Source organism: Pseudoliparis swirei, chromosome 11 (genome assembly GCF_029220125.1).
Source record: "Pseudoliparis swirei isolate HS2019 ecotype Mariana Trench chromosome 11, NWPU_hadal_v1, whole genome shotgun sequence".
NCBI lineage: Eukaryota > Metazoa > Chordata > Actinopteri > Perciformes > Liparidae > Pseudoliparis > Pseudoliparis swirei.
In genome coordinates this window covers 12,719,156-12,737,634 of record NC_079398.1, presented here as the reverse complement: position 1 = coordinate 12,737,634, position 18,479 = coordinate 12,719,156, and the positions used below count along the sequence as shown (strand labels likewise).

General features: G+C 44.7%; 1 protein-coding gene across 1 annotated transcript in view; it reads right to left on the bottom strand.

The window, feature by feature from the left end:
• Window positions 1-6,307: 6,307 nt before the first annotated feature.
• LOC130201509 (connector enhancer of kinase suppressor of ras 3-like) overlaps window positions 6,308-18,479 on the bottom strand; it is a 35,049-nt gene continuing 22,877 nt past the window's right edge. The window contains exons 4-13 of the mRNA XM_056426559.1: window positions 17,535-17,622; window positions 12,788-12,829; window positions 11,882-12,001; window positions 11,658-11,717; window positions 10,843-10,911; window positions 10,591-10,737; window positions 9,232-9,356; window positions 8,212-8,375; window positions 8,046-8,132; window positions 6,308-7,572 (exon numbers count right to left, since the gene is read on the bottom strand). Of these exons, the coding sequence (XP_056282534.1) occupies window positions 7,277-7,572; window positions 8,046-8,132; window positions 8,212-8,375; window positions 9,232-9,356; window positions 10,591-10,737; window positions 10,843-10,911; window positions 11,658-11,717; window positions 11,882-12,001; window positions 12,788-12,829; window positions 17,535-17,622 (1,198 nt within the window). The 3' untranslated portion in view covers window positions 6,308-7,276. The remainder of the gene's footprint in view (window positions 7,573-8,045; window positions 8,133-8,211; window positions 8,376-9,231; window positions 9,357-10,590; window positions 10,738-10,842; window positions 10,912-11,657; window positions 11,718-11,881; window positions 12,002-12,787; window positions 12,830-17,534; window positions 17,623-18,479) is intronic.

Here is an 18,479-nt window from a genome sequence, read left to right as displayed (position 1 = left end):
TTTTTATATTTGTATAATCATCACCTAATGGCTAATACCCTGAGTAGTGAAGGATAAAAGTGTGTACTACTTACTGCACCGTGTAAAAATGTCAAATAACTATTAAAGTCTCTCTCCTGATTGGCACAAAAAAAAGAAGCTAATCCTGCCAAGAGAAATATATAGTACAAATTAAACATTAAATAAATATAATATATATTAGAAATAAATGTACAAATAATAATATTTAAAAAATAAGTGTAAAGGTTGTGTTTTAAGATAGGACATAACCAACGTTGCATTTGAGGCTCATTTATAGAAACGTGAGGCAGATTTGGAAAATTTAAGAGCACGTTTTATTTCTCAAATGTCAAATATCATAAATACCACAGCATTTATGAAATATTTAAACATGTAACTTAAAACCGGTTTCAATGACATTCAAATGCAATTCAATCAAAGTTCTAAAAAAAAAAATACAAAAGTAGATCAATCTAAAATCCTTACGTTAAATCCTTTCCAAGTATCCTTTCCTCTGGTTGAGTTTGCTCTGGCTGAGCCACACAAGAAAAGAACCGGAAGCGAATAAATCCTTTTGGAGATGCTCATTAAAGGAATAACGTGGCTCTGCCGGACACCACAACCTCAGCGACCCGTGAACTCTGCTCAGAGTCGGCCCAAAGCCCGAGGAGCATGTCGGAAACACACGAAGAAGAAACGCAGAGGAAGCTCGGCTGCTCTCAGGTGGGTTCAGGGCTCCTTTGGGTGTTACTCCCATTCAGGTGACACCCATGCTCACACTTGAGTGGTTGTAAAGTGTAATAAAAAAGAAAAAATCATATATATTTAAAGGAAGCAACACAATTTTAAATTAAGTTAAAATTAAATGAATAGTTTATCTCGGGGAGTCCTCGTCGTTCCCAAACGAGACCACTAGGTGTCGCTGAGTTACCGCGATGGAAAAGCATTGGAAGCTCCCGAAACAATGGCGGCCAGTAGCAGCACATGAAGCGGCGAATACGTCGAGGTTTGACTTGTTTTACTCTTCAGAATGAATGTCTGCGTGTTAGCCTCGTTAAGTGACGTAAGGACAATCTCGACTTGGCTGAGCTAAACACGTATTTTGGAATTTAAAACCCATATTATTACACGTGCAAAACAAGATATATCATGATATAAGAGCACCTGAACGTGTCATTCACAGAGCCACTCCTAAAGAGTTCTTGATTAAGTTTAAGCTCACGAGATTGTTAAACCCCGTACCCATGAAGATGAGTGCTGCAAAACATGTATTCCTTATTTGTATTGGTTATTGATACACATTCATAAAATACACTATGGTTTCCTTTCTGGAACTGGGGCAGTCTGCGCTGGGGCCTGGCTACGGATACCCCTTCACTCGGTAGCCACAACAACATGACTCGAGTTGTATCTGTGCAGAGGCTCGGATGTTCTGGTTCAAGGTTGGCGGTAAACGGGCAGACACATTCTTGAATCCTGCGTTATTATAGTCTCCATTTCATGTCTGCCGAAAGAGACGGGGGGCCTCTTCTCCTTCTACTTGCCATTGTACCGAGTGGACTGAAGTGACGATGAAGAGACCCCTTCCTCCCCTCCCGTTATACATCTCTCACACTGGAGCTTCCTCTATGCCTCCCCTCCCATTTGTCACCCCATCTTTCACATCCATATCAAGCAACCCCCTTGTGTTACCCCCCCCCCCCCCCCCTCTCCAATAAAAAAAGGTCCCCTTTGACATTTCAATTAAACGTGCCGAATCAAATGAGGAATGTCAACACCCTTCACACTTCTCGTTTTTACTCCGCGTCTCTGCGATGGGGGAAGAAGTCTCAGCATGCCACTTTGGGGGGTGATTTAGAGGGATGGGGGGGGGGGGGGTCGTCTCACTGAGGCTGTGCCTGGGTGGAAGTGAGGTAATTTTGCCTGCGACTCATGTCACAGGCCTGAAGGATTCACGGCAATGCAAATTGGTCACACCATTGTGGCGCTCAATCTCCCATGCTGAGAATTGTCACGGCACTTAGCTAGTGTGTGTGTGTGTGAGAAACAAGAGAGGGGCCGCGGACAGAGTGGCTTTTATTCAGCGGGGGCATCTCCCACAGTGTGTGTGTGTGTGGGGGGGGGGGGGGGGGTGCAGGGCTGAAAATTATATAAAATCCTAGATTGCTTCGTTGGACAGTAATTGCCCCGGTCGCACATGGGCACCACCTGTGTTCAGCTCTACGTGCAGCATCGATCAACCGTTAATGAGGATACATCTGTACCAATGTCATCGGTTCAAATCCTTCCACTGACTATGGGCCTAATCCATCTGATCCGAGTGGAGGTGCCACGAAGGGATTGAGAGTAACTCTGGGTACTGTGTACGTGACTGTTAATATATGACTTAATACAAATAAATGAAAAAAAATCACAGAAGTTTTTTACAATACAACATGAATGTGAAAACCACATTTCATGAATAGTTGGTAATAATTAAAAAAGTCAGGGGATTAACAAAGTGGGAAGGACTCCACTAATATCTGTAAAAAAACGTCACAGCCATCCCACAATCGGTAAGACGCGGTGGTGCGGAACAATCTGGTCGGGCAACGTTGTTCATGCAAAAGGAAGAGCTGCATGGCGTTGACTCAGGCTGACGAGAGCGGCGCTGCTGCATGGCGCTCTGGTGGCTTTGTGTTCTGATAAGAGTGTGTGTGTGTTGTTATAACTGTGTGTGAGATGTCATGGGTCTGTAATTAGGGCTCCCCGTTTCCCCTCCTCCCGCCAAAGGCTGCAGCCAGCGACCTTCCTCACGCTGCAGGACCACGCATCCCTCTTTCTGCACATCGTACTTACCGCTTGAGAGAAGGACCAGGACCGGATCTGTGGCTGATTGTACCTGCGAGAACAAAGCAGAGACAGGGAAATACTTCAATGATTTTCAAACAGACCATTTCGGCCGATGAGCAGCACTAGCAGGAAGCTTTCCTCTATTTCGCCGTCATACTTCAGATCAGACGTCATTTCCAACACGTACTTCTCGCTCCCCAGCCGAGACCTCCATCCATGTGTTCCAGCTCCCCTTTGCTATGGCCTGAACAGGACGGATCCCTTGGAGACTGCTTAAGGGTCAGTGTGCCAGTGGTTCTGATTATGGATTTGGCAACAGCAGGAGACACAAAACTGGTTCCCAATGCTCAAAATACACAATTTACCTCAGCTGGGCCTCACCCTGCAATTTCAGGGTTGGAAATTGTCTCTGGCCCTTTTTTTCTTCTTTACTTCCTGCCTTTCGATTGCTAACAATTTCCCTCCTGTCATCCATTTTCAAGTATTTGTCTCCTCCTTAAATGACTACTTTACAAAAGAAAATACATTTCTAAAAACATATTTAAATACTTCTGTATAATGTTCTGATATGCTGTGCCCTCAGAGCCTGATCGATGGGTTTGACAAACGACATGGGAATGAAATTGATGCGCCGTCTCATTAACGAGCCAAAATGTATATGACACCTGATTAAATCCGCCGTCCATCAAACCCCATTGCCTGCATCGGTGTCACACGTTTACAAAACCTCCATCGAGTCAACTAATTATCTGACGTATTTACAATAGCATCTCTCCATATATATTTTAGAATATATAAATATTTAAGGAAATATATAAATATGTATATTTAAGAAAATATATATACAGGACTGTCTCAGAAAATTAGAATATTGTGATGAAGTTCTTTATTTTCTGTAATGCAATTAAAAAAACAAAAATGTCATGCATTCTGGATTCATTACAAATCAACTGAAATATTGCAAGCCTTTTATTCTGATTTATTGCTGATTATGGCTTACAGCTTAAGAAAACTCAAATATCCTATCTCTAAATATTAGAATATCATGAAAAAGTATACTAGTAGGGTATTAAACAAATCACTTGAATTGTCTAATTAACTCGAAACACCTGCAAGGGTTTCCTGAGCCTTGACAAACACTCAGCTGTTATAAATCTTTTTTTTTACTTGGTCTGAGGAAATATTAAAATTTTATGAGATAGGATTTTAGAGTTTTCTTAAGCTGTAAGCCATAATCAGCAATATTAAAAGAATAAAAGGCTTGCAATATTTCAGTTGATTTGTAATGAATCCAGAATGCATGACATTTTTGTTTTTTTAATTGCATTACAGAAAATAAAGAACTTTATCACAATATTCTAATTTTCTGAGACAGTCCTGTATATGGGTAATGTGTTTTGATCGAGCGTGTCAACCCGGATGCCATGCGGCTGCGCTTGGAATAGAACTGCCGGGGGGGGGTATTGTGCAAGGCGTTTAGTCATCGGTCACGGTGTTAATGTGGAGAGTCACACCTCCTCAGGCCCCGCATTCAACACCAGAGGAGACGCAGGGGCCACGGATGACGAGGCGGGGGACCAGCAGTCCTTCGGATGTCGACGTGTCTCGCAGCGGGATGGGATTATTTATAGCTGGACGCGGAGAAGAATCCGTATTTGTCATAACGGTGACATTTCTAAAGATTCTGCAGCCTGCGAAAGGTGTCCTGGGGGTGGATGGCGAAGGATGAACACATTGGTGTGGGGGACCGTGTTGGAACGTCTTGCATACGGGAGGTGCCGAGAGAAAACTGAAACATATTATCTAATGATAATAATAATAATCTCAAAATTAATTGATTCAGGGAGTTTCAGTCAGGCTGAAGCAGGTCCCAACAGTTCTAACCTTGTTGTTTCAGTTCCTTACAAATGGACTATGAAATGTAATACCATAACATTAAACAACTGATATACCATCACACTGGAGTGGTAAAATACAGCTGTCACCATCCACCTCCCTCTGTGCGTGTGCGAGGACTTCAACCTGGTCGTCTATGGCATAATTTCCTTGATCATAAAAGCAGCCCACCAACACTGACCGTACAACCCGTGGCTGGTTTAAAAAAAGATTCCACGGCCCGTCCGCTGTCTCTCCCTGTAGGAAAATTAGCCCTGTGTGTGTGTGTGTGTGTGTGTGTGTGTGTGTGTGTGACTCACCGGTTGAGGAAGTCACTGCTAGAGTGCCAGTCAGGTCCCTGCGATACATAAAGATTTATGCATTAACGCACGCTGATGGACTCGGACTGTTCTGATGTGGTTGCTCTGATAGCCTCAACTCCATTGAGGTGGACTTAACATCCCCTCAGAGCTGCTGTTGGTCAGCACTCACTTAAGATTATAAACATATGACTTTAGGTGGCGAGAAGTCAAACTTCTGCATCCCATCTCGCAGGCAGCTGATGGATGACATTTAATAGCATGCAGCCTTAAATCTCCATTAAACTGTTGTTTATTTTGCTAATTCTCTGTCAAAAATGGAAATCCTCTCCAGAATAGTGGGGAATAAAGAAATAAAGAACAAAAACATTCACCACATTCATACGTCTCAGTTTGTGATCAGCTAACACCCCCCCAACCAAAAAAAAAAATCCACATTCCACATGCACAATCTACAAATAATTCGGCAGAAGACGTTAGTGGTTAGCAAACTTAGCAGTGGGTTAAGCAGAGAGCAGGTAGTCGTTAGGCAGACCACAGGTTTTCAGAAAGCGCAAATTAGTGAGGACCGCAGGCGACTACGGCTCGGCAAGCTCGGGCAGAGCGAGGCACGATAAAGAAGCGGGAGGAAGATAAGAAAAGAGGCCCATCTGCATCAGGAGAGTTCATGCGGCACAAGGGGAAAGAGGTGAAGAGTGTCGGGGCTCATTCTCGACAGCTGTCGCATCTTTGGTTCCACGATGAAAGGTGCCGACTCGTCTTCAAAAAAAATCAATGGAAAAAAAGGCAAAAAGCTGTCCGGCTAGGTTAGATAATCATAACCTGGCTTTTAAATGTTTAAAAGGCAACATATGTGCAGGAATAAGATCCCCCTGGTGGTAAAAAACCTGCGTTGACCATATGGTGGCCCAGCTGGATTTAAAAGTTCATCAAAAGAGGGAAGTGGTTGCATAACGATCCCCATCAAGGTAACTTGACAGTAGCTATCCTGTTTCACCGCATGCGTAAAAAAGAAAAACGAGGAGTTCACCTCAAAAGCTCAGAGCAGGTTAGGGAGCCCGCCGGCTCACGAGCTGGGTCCTGTATTCAGCGGGAGTGAATGATGACTAAAGCTGCCCTCCACTGACGGATCGTGATGACAAATTGTGTAATTTTGGAGCGTCTCGAGCGATGCAAGAACAGCATGCTTCGGCAGGGTCGTCTTCAGAATAAAATATGTTCCCACATGCACCATTACAGTAATTCCACACCAAATGGTAAAATAAAGACAATACAAAAGATCACTCACATGAACTGCAACTTTTAATAAAACGCTATTCAAAACGTACAAAAGGCAAATAAAGCAACAATAGACACTTCTTCCCTGCATTGTCTGAAATAATACTGTCATTCTGTCTCTCGTGAGTGTGAGATAATAGAAGGCCGTTTGACCCAATGTGTCCTTAAAGATCGGCCTAAGAAGACCGTTTATTACTGTCAACCAGCTGTGTGCATAGGCCCTTTAAACTGAAACACAGGATATAAAAGTTTACTGAAAGAGTGCCTATCTTTAAAACCAGCACTCATATTTGCTAGTGCCAAGATATAAACATCCTTTTACAAACCGATGCAGCATTGTCGACTAAAGTGACGATAAAAATCTCTGAAGTATATGCATAGCTTACAAGAGGAAACCTTTGGTAGAGGGTAATGGAACTATCTGATCACTAAAGTGTCATGAAAAAAACCCAGTAAAAGTAAAAGCAGTTTCACCAACAAAATATACTGTATTCTTATTACTTCTTTATGCAAAAAAAACCAAAGTAAGCAAACAGCCGGAGTGATAGCAGGCAAGTTTTCTGAAGTATTAAATAATAGTACCAGAGAGCATATCGACTGAAACATGACAAAGCGTAATATGTACAGAGGAGTCCACAGACACAAGGCCAACGTATCCTAAACCTGAACAAGCCGTGTCTTCTTGAGGCAGCGATCGGGATGTGTCGTCAGAGACGAGGAGGGGAGTGGGGGCAGTGTTAAAGGGGTGATGATGTGATGTGGTGAGTACTACGAAAGCAAGTTGGGTTGAAGAGTAGTAGTCGGTAGAAGTAGTGACACCAGGGGGAAACAATGGAGGTTGGGGAGAGAGGAGTGTGAGAAACTGCAGAAGCGGCCAAAAAAATACCAAACAGCTGGACGTAAAAAAAAATCAAAAGGCACTGAGGAAGGACGAAAGACAGGAACAGGAAGCCCGGACAGGAAGCGCATCATCAGTGAGTCAATAGCTTAAGCCGCGTGATCCAACTGACCAGTAGTGAGCGTTCTGCCGTCGCACGCTTGGAAACGGGGCCTACGGGGGCCTTTTTGATGTCCTCCTGGTAGGGGATGGTGGCGCTGTTGTGGAGGTTGGCGTTGGAGTTGGAGTAGTAGCGGCTGCCCCGGATGTGGTCCACTCGGACGAGGTGATGTTCCCCGGCAGGCCTGTAGGGCGGCGACACCGAGGGGACCTCCTCTGCAATGGTGGGGATCCTCTCATTGCTCAGGTATCTGTACAGGAGGTCCTCACCTGAGGCGGAGCGAGAACGAGAAGTGAGCTCGTCAAACGCATCACATTTAGTTAATTAACAAAAAAATGATCGTAAATTAATTGGCGACAGAACCTTTGAGACCAGCACTTACCAACTTATGTAGCTCCACGTATGAATTCAGAACAAAGCAGTGTGCAACATGTACTGTATGTAATGTAAGCTTTAATAATCTAAGAATATTTAAAAGCCAATCTTTCATGAGATAATATAATGAATGCCTGTAATGGCCAATGAAGTTCTTTGGAAGTCTTTAAAAAGCTGTAAATGCATCATTATTGGTGGAGAATATGTAATAATCTGGATTCTGGCTCGACAATTTAAATGTGATCAAATGTCACAGTAGTGACGACGGTCTCTGCTTTTGTGGCTCATTTGTATGAACCATGAGGAAAAAGTATTCCTGTCAAACCTGCACGTGAGGTTTGCACATGGGAAGTGAACGTGTGCTTACCTTTCCTTCCCTGGTTCCAGGGCTTAGCGTAGGGATCGACCACTCCGACGCAGGTGTCCACGGGCATGGAGAGGGGGCGGGGCTTACCTAGAGGCAAGAGTTTAGAGTTAGTCAACGTGTATTGTTGGAATGCTTCCTAAGATTCCTTGAATGAGAAGCCACTGACCACGCGAGGACCTCTGCTCCCTCAGTCTGGCCTGGATCACATTGGCCTCGATGGGGCAGCCGACATCGGAGCGTCTTCTGCTCTCCTGGTCCAGATAGGAGTTGGGTGACTCGGAGCCCTTTGGTCTTTTACTAATGCCGCGGAAGGGGTCTGTTCTCTCCTCTCTGCGTGGACAAACAAATGACCATGTATTTATTTATTACAACCCCACATCCCACTCCACAGTTTAAAGTCTAAAGCAGTATAACCATTAGGAAGAGGAGTGAGTCTATAATGTTATGTTAATGTAATTCCAGTTAAATAAAGATGACACAGCTTCATATATACATATGCACACATATATATACACACACACATATATATATAGGTGTCTGTGTGTATATGTGTAAATATATATATGTGTATATATATGTGTATATATATATACACATATATATATATATTTAGTAAATACATATATATATATATACACACACACACATATATATATACACACACATATCTCTATATACATACATATACACATATATATACACACATAGCTCTATATACATACAAATATATACACACATATATATACATACATACATATATATAGACATAGATATACACACACACACACACACACACATTACAAATTCAGTCTATTATTTCAAACGTGATCATGTCTTGTCATCTTCCTGGAGGTGGAAAATTAAACAGCCGTTGCATAAGGACGACGCTGGGACTGGTGGGAGCCGAGTGGGCTGAACACAAGCAGAACAGAATGTGCAGTAGGAGGAGAGGGAGGTGAGGCGATCACAGGTCCGGGACACACTCATTATCAACATGATGCGAGGCGTGGAAATGTGGCAAACGTTGTCTCGGGGTGAGCGGGGGTCGCTTACTGCAGGCTGGTCGAGTTCTTTGGGTTGTTTCAAGGCTTCTTTCCCATGCTCTAACTTTAAGAACTCAACCTGTTCAATACAAATGAAAACCTCATCAAACAATACGCCTGGCAAGTGAAACGGGACGGCTTACCTTGGGGTGTACGGCACCGGAGGAGGAGGGGGGATGTACAAGTTTAGGATAGCCGACTTCTCCTTTTTGGTTGACCCGTTAGCGGAGCCGCAGGGAGACTGGGCTCTGATCAGGGAGGGATTTTTCTGAAAAACACAACGCAGCAGCAACGTATCGACGTCAAGCTTACGGTTGAAAACAAATGAAGCCGCTGCTTTCCGTTCAACACCAAATATGACTTGCTGGCAACCGGGAGGAGTTTTCCCACATGTGGCGAGACATTCGAGTGTCGTCTCCCCGAGTATATACCTTCATGTTCGAGTTCTGGAAAGATTGTAAGTGAAGTCCAAAATAGTCCACAAGACATGTACTTAAAACTGTACTCATTTACCACAGTTATGTCTCCCGACACTCAACAACACGAGATGACGGACTCAAATACATTCTTCCACTCTCATCAGACCTAAATGATATGTCTGACGAGTGTAGATATATTATTAATGACAAACTAAACATCCTGTTTGGGATCTTATGAATCAACCCACCCCCCCTTTTCTTTGTCCAAATTATACATTATTACAAAGCCAGTGTCATCCACTCCTGAATCAGGGTGCATGCTTGGTCTCGGTTTTGCCTTCTGGAGCCCTATTATCCCAGATAAACTGAGATGTCTGACTCCGATACCCCCCCCCAGAGTACTTGTAAAAGATGCTTGTGATGATGTTAGGCTCTTTGTTGTTTTGAGAGACCCCACTCTTATTGGATATCTTCCCATCTTGCCTTCTCAGGCCATAAATCAGGCTGCGCATGAGAAGAGAATACCGGAGCCTGAAAGTTGCTCGTGTTGGTTTACAACGGGCTGACCGTCTCTCTTTTCGTTAAACGGGACTCCGGTGCAGGGATGTGGTTGAAAGCTAAGTGAAGCTTAAAGTGTTCACATGAGGGGGGACAGCCAATTGGATTACAGTTACATAACCTTATTAGTAAAATATTCATCAGCTACCCCTGACCTTTCTTTGAATTATAGAACGAAAAGAAAAAGAAGGTTGAACCAAAATAACATGAATTATCGTTATTCACCATGTCTTTTGAGGCAATTTCATTCTAATCAACCAGATACAATCTAACCAGACTCCAACACTGCAGGCTGGCAGCTTTATCTCCTAGACGGAATGACATCATGGGACTTTGTTTGCCTCAATTTTGTATTTGATTTGGCTGGCGGCTCTTTCAGGGTGGCTCTGTCACACCTGTCTGAACTTGCCGTTTGAGAACCAACTCCCTAAAAAGCTGATAATAGGTTAACGATGACTAGATGCACAGGCCTTTGTTGATGTTCCATAATGAAAGGAGGAAGAGCGAGTGCTTGTGTGCTTGTACCTGTTGGACTGCGGGCTTCCAGCGCATGTTCTTGAGTGGGGCGGGGGTGAAGCCTGTTATGCCGGTGGGCCTCTTCTTAAGGAGTAGAACCACACCTTTAGGGTCCTCCCTCAGTTTGACAACCAGGTTTTTCAGCTGCCAGCCCACCTGGTGAGAGCACACACCATTAATATACCGCAAACGTTTACAGCGTGTACTCAAATTGACAGTCTGTCAAATATGCAATTATTCAAAGAGATAACCGATTCCCACCACTGTCTGCTGGTTGACCTGGATCACCTCGTCCCCAGCATGGATCTTCCTCGTCAGGTCTGCCGGTGACTGAAGAACAAACAAAGTAAAAAGGTCAAACCGCTTTCATAAAGCACTGACACTTGCTGTTAACACACAACTCACTATTTACAAAAGAACATGTCTGGTTTCAACTGTCTGGCTTCGCATTTCATTAAGCAAATATCTGATGAACAAACAGCCGGAGTTCAGTTGGTGAGATAACACAAACACGCTCCGCGTCAATTAATATCAGTTGAATTGTTTTTCATGTCACACGGGTGTCAAACGGGATTAACTAGTTATTATTGGTGACGATTCAGGCCCTGATCCACAATTAAGGTGTGGAGGCGTGAGGATCCAACCGTGGCAGCGAGCTCGTATATTAGTCACTGGCGGTGTGTCTCAGCGTGGGGACGGGCCGGACGTCTTTTTGTGGAGGCAGTTCTGCACTACAGTCATCGGTAAATATGACAAACAATTCCCTTTGCGGATCAGCAGTTCTTAACTCCCTCATAACTCACTGTGCCCTCAGAGGAGGAGAAGGAGAGTGAATAGGAAGACGAGAAAGGGAGAGTGAGGTATTTTTCCGCCCAAAAAACAAGAAAAATACATTCCAACGATGGCCAGATACGAGACAAATCACAGATATATGGTGTACGATGGGCAGCGATACAAACTTCCAACCTCATTCTGGACTACAATGGTCTCTGTCACTGTCTTTTCACTGGTTAAAATAATTCCAGCATTGAAAGCCACTGGACTTCTTCCTGTGGTCGGCATATTGTCCTACTTACATATTCTGTGGTTCCCGTGATGACATGTAAGCCATCGTAGGTGGACTTGATGTACATCCCCTAGAGCAGAAAACAAACAAACAAAACACACACACAAGACTCTTAGTAAAAATACAACATGCCTAGAGGGAAAGACATGTATGACGGCGACAATTTGACACGCATTGAATGAATTCCTGGCCTGCAAACCTCGGGTGAAAAAAAACAAAAGCAGCATTCCTTACCAGACCCTCTCCCGGTTTGATATCCGTCAGCTGGACCTCATCCAAGCAGGCCGACTGGCTCATCAAGGGGTCAGAGGTGGTTCTCATGGTCTGATCACATATGCTGTTCAAAATCTTAGACTGCAGAGGAAAAGGCAAAGGAAAGTGCATCAATATAACGAAATACTTCTCACTGTGATTATAAGCCCTAAATACTCCAATGGCGAATTGTGCCCTTTTATAACCATTGTGTGTCGTACAGGTCGGAACCAGTAGGGTATCACTGCTACTTGCAACGCAGAGACCTTATCCGTCATCAGTTAGTTTGTCTTCTTCCCTCTGCATAGGACTCTCGGAGTGCATGTTTATGCTTAATGGGCTTAAAAAGGACCATTAGTGGGCTATTAGCCGTCCTATGCACACCGACCTCCTTTCTGTGCAGTTCCTTGCTCGTTTCAGGACAAAAGCTGCCATTTGTAATCATTAGAGGGGTCTTTTTTGTGACGTCTTTGCTCAGGCACATGCATTTTGTTTTGAACACATGGTGTACGCTTTACGTAGAGGAGGTGAGCATGAAACCCGGCTCCAAAGTGGACTTCTCTTGGGTTGTCTGAGAGAAAGAGAGACAAAGTGCTAGAGGAAGCCTAGTATTAGCCCAAGGGGTCTGGAGAGCGTCAGGAACAGGAAACACTGATTGATGACCCGGGCGTATTAGATCCGCCTCCTCTGTTGGCAATCCTATAGACCCGTCTGCTCGATTCACTCAGAAGATGGACCTTGCTACCGAGAGCATGTCACACATGTAAAAAAGACATTTACCCAAACGATCAACCAGACCTCCCCCTCATCCCCCCCAATGTAGGAACTTCAACTTCTCATATAGTTTACATTAGGAGGAAACAAAAAGAAAAGATAAAGTATACTTACAACTTCCAGGATCTTCTCTTCCATCTCGTAAACACTGCAGTCCTGTTACACAGAGGACGGCGATGACAGATTAGGCGTGTGAGCAGTAAACAACAGGCAACAGGAGGGAAAGAAAGTATAGAGGTTGGGTGAACGGGATATAATCAGCATTCCTGATATAGAACTGCGAAAATTGTAGAACAGCCTCAAATAAACAGCTTTTAGATTCAAACTACCCCTGTGCCTAAATCCTGGGGGAGGCTGTACTTGCATAATGGCCCGTTGGGTTCAGTGAAATACATTGAACCCAGACCAACACTTGTAAAGCAACAATGTGCTGACGACATGGTGCAAACCACCTGGAGGAAGTCCTCATCCAAACAGTGACACGGTGCTTTCCACAGTCGAAACTGAGTGGGCTAGTGGAGGTCAAATAAGGCACAGTAGCTGTGATCCCGGGTTGTTTGGGGGAAGGATGCAACAATAAATTGTGCAAAGTCAGCTGGGAGACGGACCGCCGTCCCGTCCAAGTGTCCCGACATGGCACCCATGGCCTGCAGCTGGACTGGCCACAGCTGAGGCAACAGCCTCCCCTGACAACTGCGTTGTCGGTGGTAAAAGGGCCCCTTGGTTCAGGGGCCGTGGGGTGTGTTCACGGTGCATGTGGGGGGCGCTGAAATTGGCTCTATCCTGGAAATGCCCAAAGGGCGGCCAGCCATCAAAACACAGGTGAAATACTTCTGTCATAACTAGGGATGGGTATCGTTTGGTTTTTTGCCGATACCGGTGCCGGTGCCTGAACCGATACTCAAAAAATAAAAAAAATGCACAAAACGACGATCGACAATGACTACATTAAAAACCTCTTCGGCCATATTCCCCGTAAAAGCCGTTCTCATGGCCGCACGGACAAACAACGGATATCAGACTGGACTCGTAGTTCGCAGCTCGCGCCAGAGCTACCTTAAACATGGTTAGAATGCCTAATTTATGATTTGTTGGCCTACTTTTATGAACGCAAGACTTGCAATCAACGTTACGCTACTAATCCATATAGGCAGCGGGTTTCGGTACCCGACCCTAGTCACAACAAGAGCGCAGAAAATCAACTTCAACAAGTCTCTCACATCTCCGGAGGCCTCACAAGCCACGAGCCTTTGTCGATGCTAAATAAAAACGGGGTATTGGTGTCGCGGCCCTCGGTTCGTGGCAGGCACAGACATGCGCCGCGTACAAAGCCAGCTCTGTTGCTCGTTGTTAATCCATTGTGCAGACGGCGAATGGAGGTCGAGCAAGTTTTTCCATATTTCCATAGCTTGCACATTCCACTGGGATAAAGGAGAGCGTGTTTTTCAAAATGCACTTACTGTTGGTTTGTTTTGTTCTGTGGCTGTGAGCGATGGCATCGCATCAAAGCGGAGGACATCCAGGGCTCCCTAAAAATGATTTTTGATCTGCGTTTGAGTGCCTGTTTAACCCTTGTGTTGCCTTCGGGTCAATTTGACCCGATTCAATGTTTCACCCTCCTGTCGCCTTCAGGTCAATTTGACCCGATTCAATGTTTCACCCTCCTGTTACCTTTATATTTACTAACATATTTTACCCTTGAGGTCAATATGACCCCAGATATTAAAATCTCCAGAAAATTATTAGAATTAATATTGTTTTCCAAGTTTAAGTGTGAGGTACTTTATGTTTGTTTGTTGACTCCCGAAAGAACACCGACATTAAATATTGAATCGGGTCAAAATGACCCGAAGGCAACACAAGGGTTAAAAAGACTAAATCTCCTTTGGTAAAGTAATAAACACATGCCACATTTCCCCTACTTGGGAGGCGTTTATAATGCTATATAAAAATGAAGTCGGAAAAACACAATATGGCATATATTGGTCCCAAACTCATGTCTACAATACAGTTTTTAAAGTCAGCCAAGAACATATGGGGGGTTTCAGGAGGAATGTGACTATGCTTGCGTAAACATGCGACTGCACATTTCTTTTCGAGACTGGCCCATGTTTGGATGACTGCACTGTTGACTGAGCCAAGAGGGATGAGCTAAAAATACATATTTCGATGTTTAGAGGTCGTGAAACAAAGCAGTATCGGTGTGTGCCGCAGCCATGGCTTGGCAAACCTCCCATCAAGTTTTAACATTCGTGAAAGATTCGTCTTCTCTCGCAACGCCAGCAAATCATGTGAAGACAATATCTACGATCCGTTGGTGGTATCCGGATGAATCTTTGTCAGAGCCAAAGTCCTTCGAGTAGACAGGATCTGCATCGTAGCGGAGCGCTGCGAGAGGCTGAGGGACAATTCCCTGGGTGTGCCGATCCCTCACGTTATGGACTTGATCCCACAGCCGGTGTGGATCAGATGACTCTCTGTGTGCTGCTCCCTGGGCCTTTGATCTGCCACCAGAGCGGATTTGCATGGTCGAGCAATATAGTGGCCGAGAGAGAGAGAGAGCAAGAGAACCTGGAGTGTAGTTGCCTTTACGGTGAAGCGTAATAAAGCCCTGACCTTATGGCATCCAGTTATTCATAAAGTATTAACTAGGGCTGTGAAACGATTAAAAATTTTAATCAGGTTAATCACAGGTTTCTGTGGATTAATCATGATTAATCACATATATACATTTACAGGGCTCTCAAAACAGGCAAGAGCTCCGAGAAGAGTTGTTGACGGGGGGGGGGGGGGGCATGGAGCTCTGCGGCGCGCGAGACGGAGATCGGAGTCGTGTTAACAGAATGACATGCTGCTGGTTCGAGACGACCAACAACAGACGGATTGGAAGCTCATTCTGCGCATGCGTTAAATGCGTTAAAAAAACAAACTAATTAATCCTGTAATTTAATTAACTGAGTTAACGCGTTATTTTTCACAGCACTAGTATTAACATATGACGGGTAGATTTCTTAAAGTTCAGCGTTTGGCCTACAAAAATCTTCATTGTTGTTTTTTCCCCCCCCGAGAGAAGAGAGATATAAACTTCCTACCTGAGCCAACAATGTAGGAGTGGGAGGCGCTGATAAAAGACACGTTTGGGATCGATAACAAATGCGTCGCGAGAGAATGACCTCCACGCTGACGGGAGGCCAAGACGGCTGAAGCGCTCACCATTTAATGGCCGTGTCCCGTTGTGTGTGTTTCCACACAGGCTTCATTCAGGCAGAGCACATACATTGTGCAATGTGAAAAGCCCTAATTCTTGGCTGAAGTTCATGAACGAGCTGGGCAGACCTCACGCCGTCCTCCCTCATCGTAAAACTAATCACTGTGGCAGTCTCCTGCGCTATTGTACTCACCAGTGGCTCACACTCTGGCCGACACGTCATGAATAACAAAAGGGAGACTAAATGCTCTAAAGGGAGGGGAAAGGAAGCAACACTCGGTTTAGATAGTTAAATGATGTGCCGAGTTGGCCATGAACGGTGGACCAAACGGCCTCCCTCCTCCAGTTGTTGGAGGAAACTAATCTCTCCGGTTTTACAAGAGTCTTTCAGCACCTATCGGGAGTTTATTTTGCACCATAACCTCTCCACTTCACATGGCAGTGTGGGAAACCCATACCCCCCACTTCTCCTCGAAGACCATGACCGAGACACCCACAGTAAATCACCAGAGGCGCTGAAATCCCAGACTGTGGCGAGGAAATGGGCACTCTGGGAAAGGAATTTATTTTGATGCAATAACCCCTCAAAAATGACACCTGCAGTCTCCGCAGCCACTTTCACTTGCAGTGTTAAACGGGTTGCTTCGCGGGCTTCGCTCGAGTCCCACCCCTTCAGGGAGAACACACGGCACATACAAGCGAATGTCTTTGACACTGAACTAACGGCCACTCAGCAGCTCCCTTTTAACCCTCCTGTTACCTTCACATTTACCAACATATTTGACCCTCGGGGTCAATTTGACCCCAGCAATTAAAACCTCCAGAAAATTATTCGAATTAATATTGTTTCCCAAGTTTAAGTGTGAGGTACTTTATGTTTGTTTGTTGACTACCTAAATAGCCCTTTAAATATATAAAAAAGTTGATATTTCTTATATGTTTGACAGTGAAAAACAGCCTGGGGTCAAATTGACCCCAAAGAACACCGACATTCAACATTGAATGGGGTCAAATTGACCCTAAAGGTGGAGGGTTAAGACACATGGCCGACCACTTCTGCTCGTATCAAACGGACAGACGTCGACAGCCAGTCGTATCCTGACGCAATGCTCAAGCGACCACTGCTAAGCAGAAAGTGGTGAAACATAGTGGGCGTGTGCTCCGTGTTAAATGTCAGCCTTCTACATGGCGCTCAGATAGACCTCCTCCTCGTCCCCGCATTTAACCAACACACAGGAAGTGCTTCCAGACAGCTCGGTCTCCCGCTGCGAGTGTCTCGGAGGAGCAAAGACAGGAACCACATGGCTGAACGTGTACGGCGGCCCGGGGAATGTTGGCGGCCACCGTTAAAAGAGCGCCAGTGGGTTTTTACGAAACTGGAAACACAAACGACGGGTACCATTAAACGTCCCTGCGCGAAGGGGGTCTCCTCATTAGCCGGCACGAGGAGGGAAAGATCCCAAGGAAAACATCAGCAGTTGCAATAATGTGCTCAGACTGCTGGCTTCAGGCTGGTGTCATCGCTGCCAGACCACATTTCCCATAACCCTCTTCTCCATGTCTGTGCCCTCTGGGCCGGTATGCGCTCGGTGGAAAAACCTATTGTGTGTGTTTGTGTGTCCCAGGGGCGAGCTGTGTGGGCTGTGTGCAGACCTGTTGAACGGTGGTGGTGAGCTCCAGGCACAGCTGGATGATCTTGTTCTTGGTGGCCGTGAAGTCACTGACTCCTGTCAGAGGCGTCCTGCAAGCACACAAAGGAGGTGAGGGAGAACATTAGGAACCGGCGACGGACGGATGTAATCATTCACATGGCGAATCATTTGGAAAACATAGCGTCTGACCCCAATGTTTGATGTTTATCAACATTGCGTATTCACGTCACTTTATTTAGTCAGGGTTCTTACACATTTTGACCAATGGATTTCCATGACTTTTCCATGACTTTAAACCAAATTCCCACGACCAAACTGAAATCTCGGTATAAACATGAACAATTTAGAAAATGTTGTGCGTTTTTGAGCGTCTTTCTTTAAAAAAAACATATCGATTATTTCAAACTCGGCGTAAATGAATACAACAACATTTCCATGACTTTTCCAAAACTTTTATGATTTGAGTTTTTTCCATGACTTTTCCAGGCCTGGAAATGACCATTTTAAAATTCCATGACTTTTCCAGGTTTTCCATGACCGTACGAACCCTGTTAAGTACACCTGCACATGTTCAGATTTCATTCGATTGACACCAACAGTGATTTAACTACATGTCCATTGCTGAGGTTGCAGTCTGCATGGGGGTGTTGAAGTGAGCTGGATTACACAGAGAGGCATTTGTGATATTTTGCCGAACCCCATTGAATGAGTGAAGATGAATATTGGAAACACATTTTAAAATGCAGTTCTGTGGATTGCGTCACCACAAACTGTCTTTCATGAAAATAAAAAAACATTTGAATTTCACACATCTCAAAGTGATCTAGACGTGATCCGCTTTATTCAGGAAAGATAATGTAGCATCAAATTGTATTGGTGTACCTAATAAAGTGGCGCATGTCTCAAGTGATTTACTGTGGAGTCGTCTCTTATTGCTGTGTGTGGG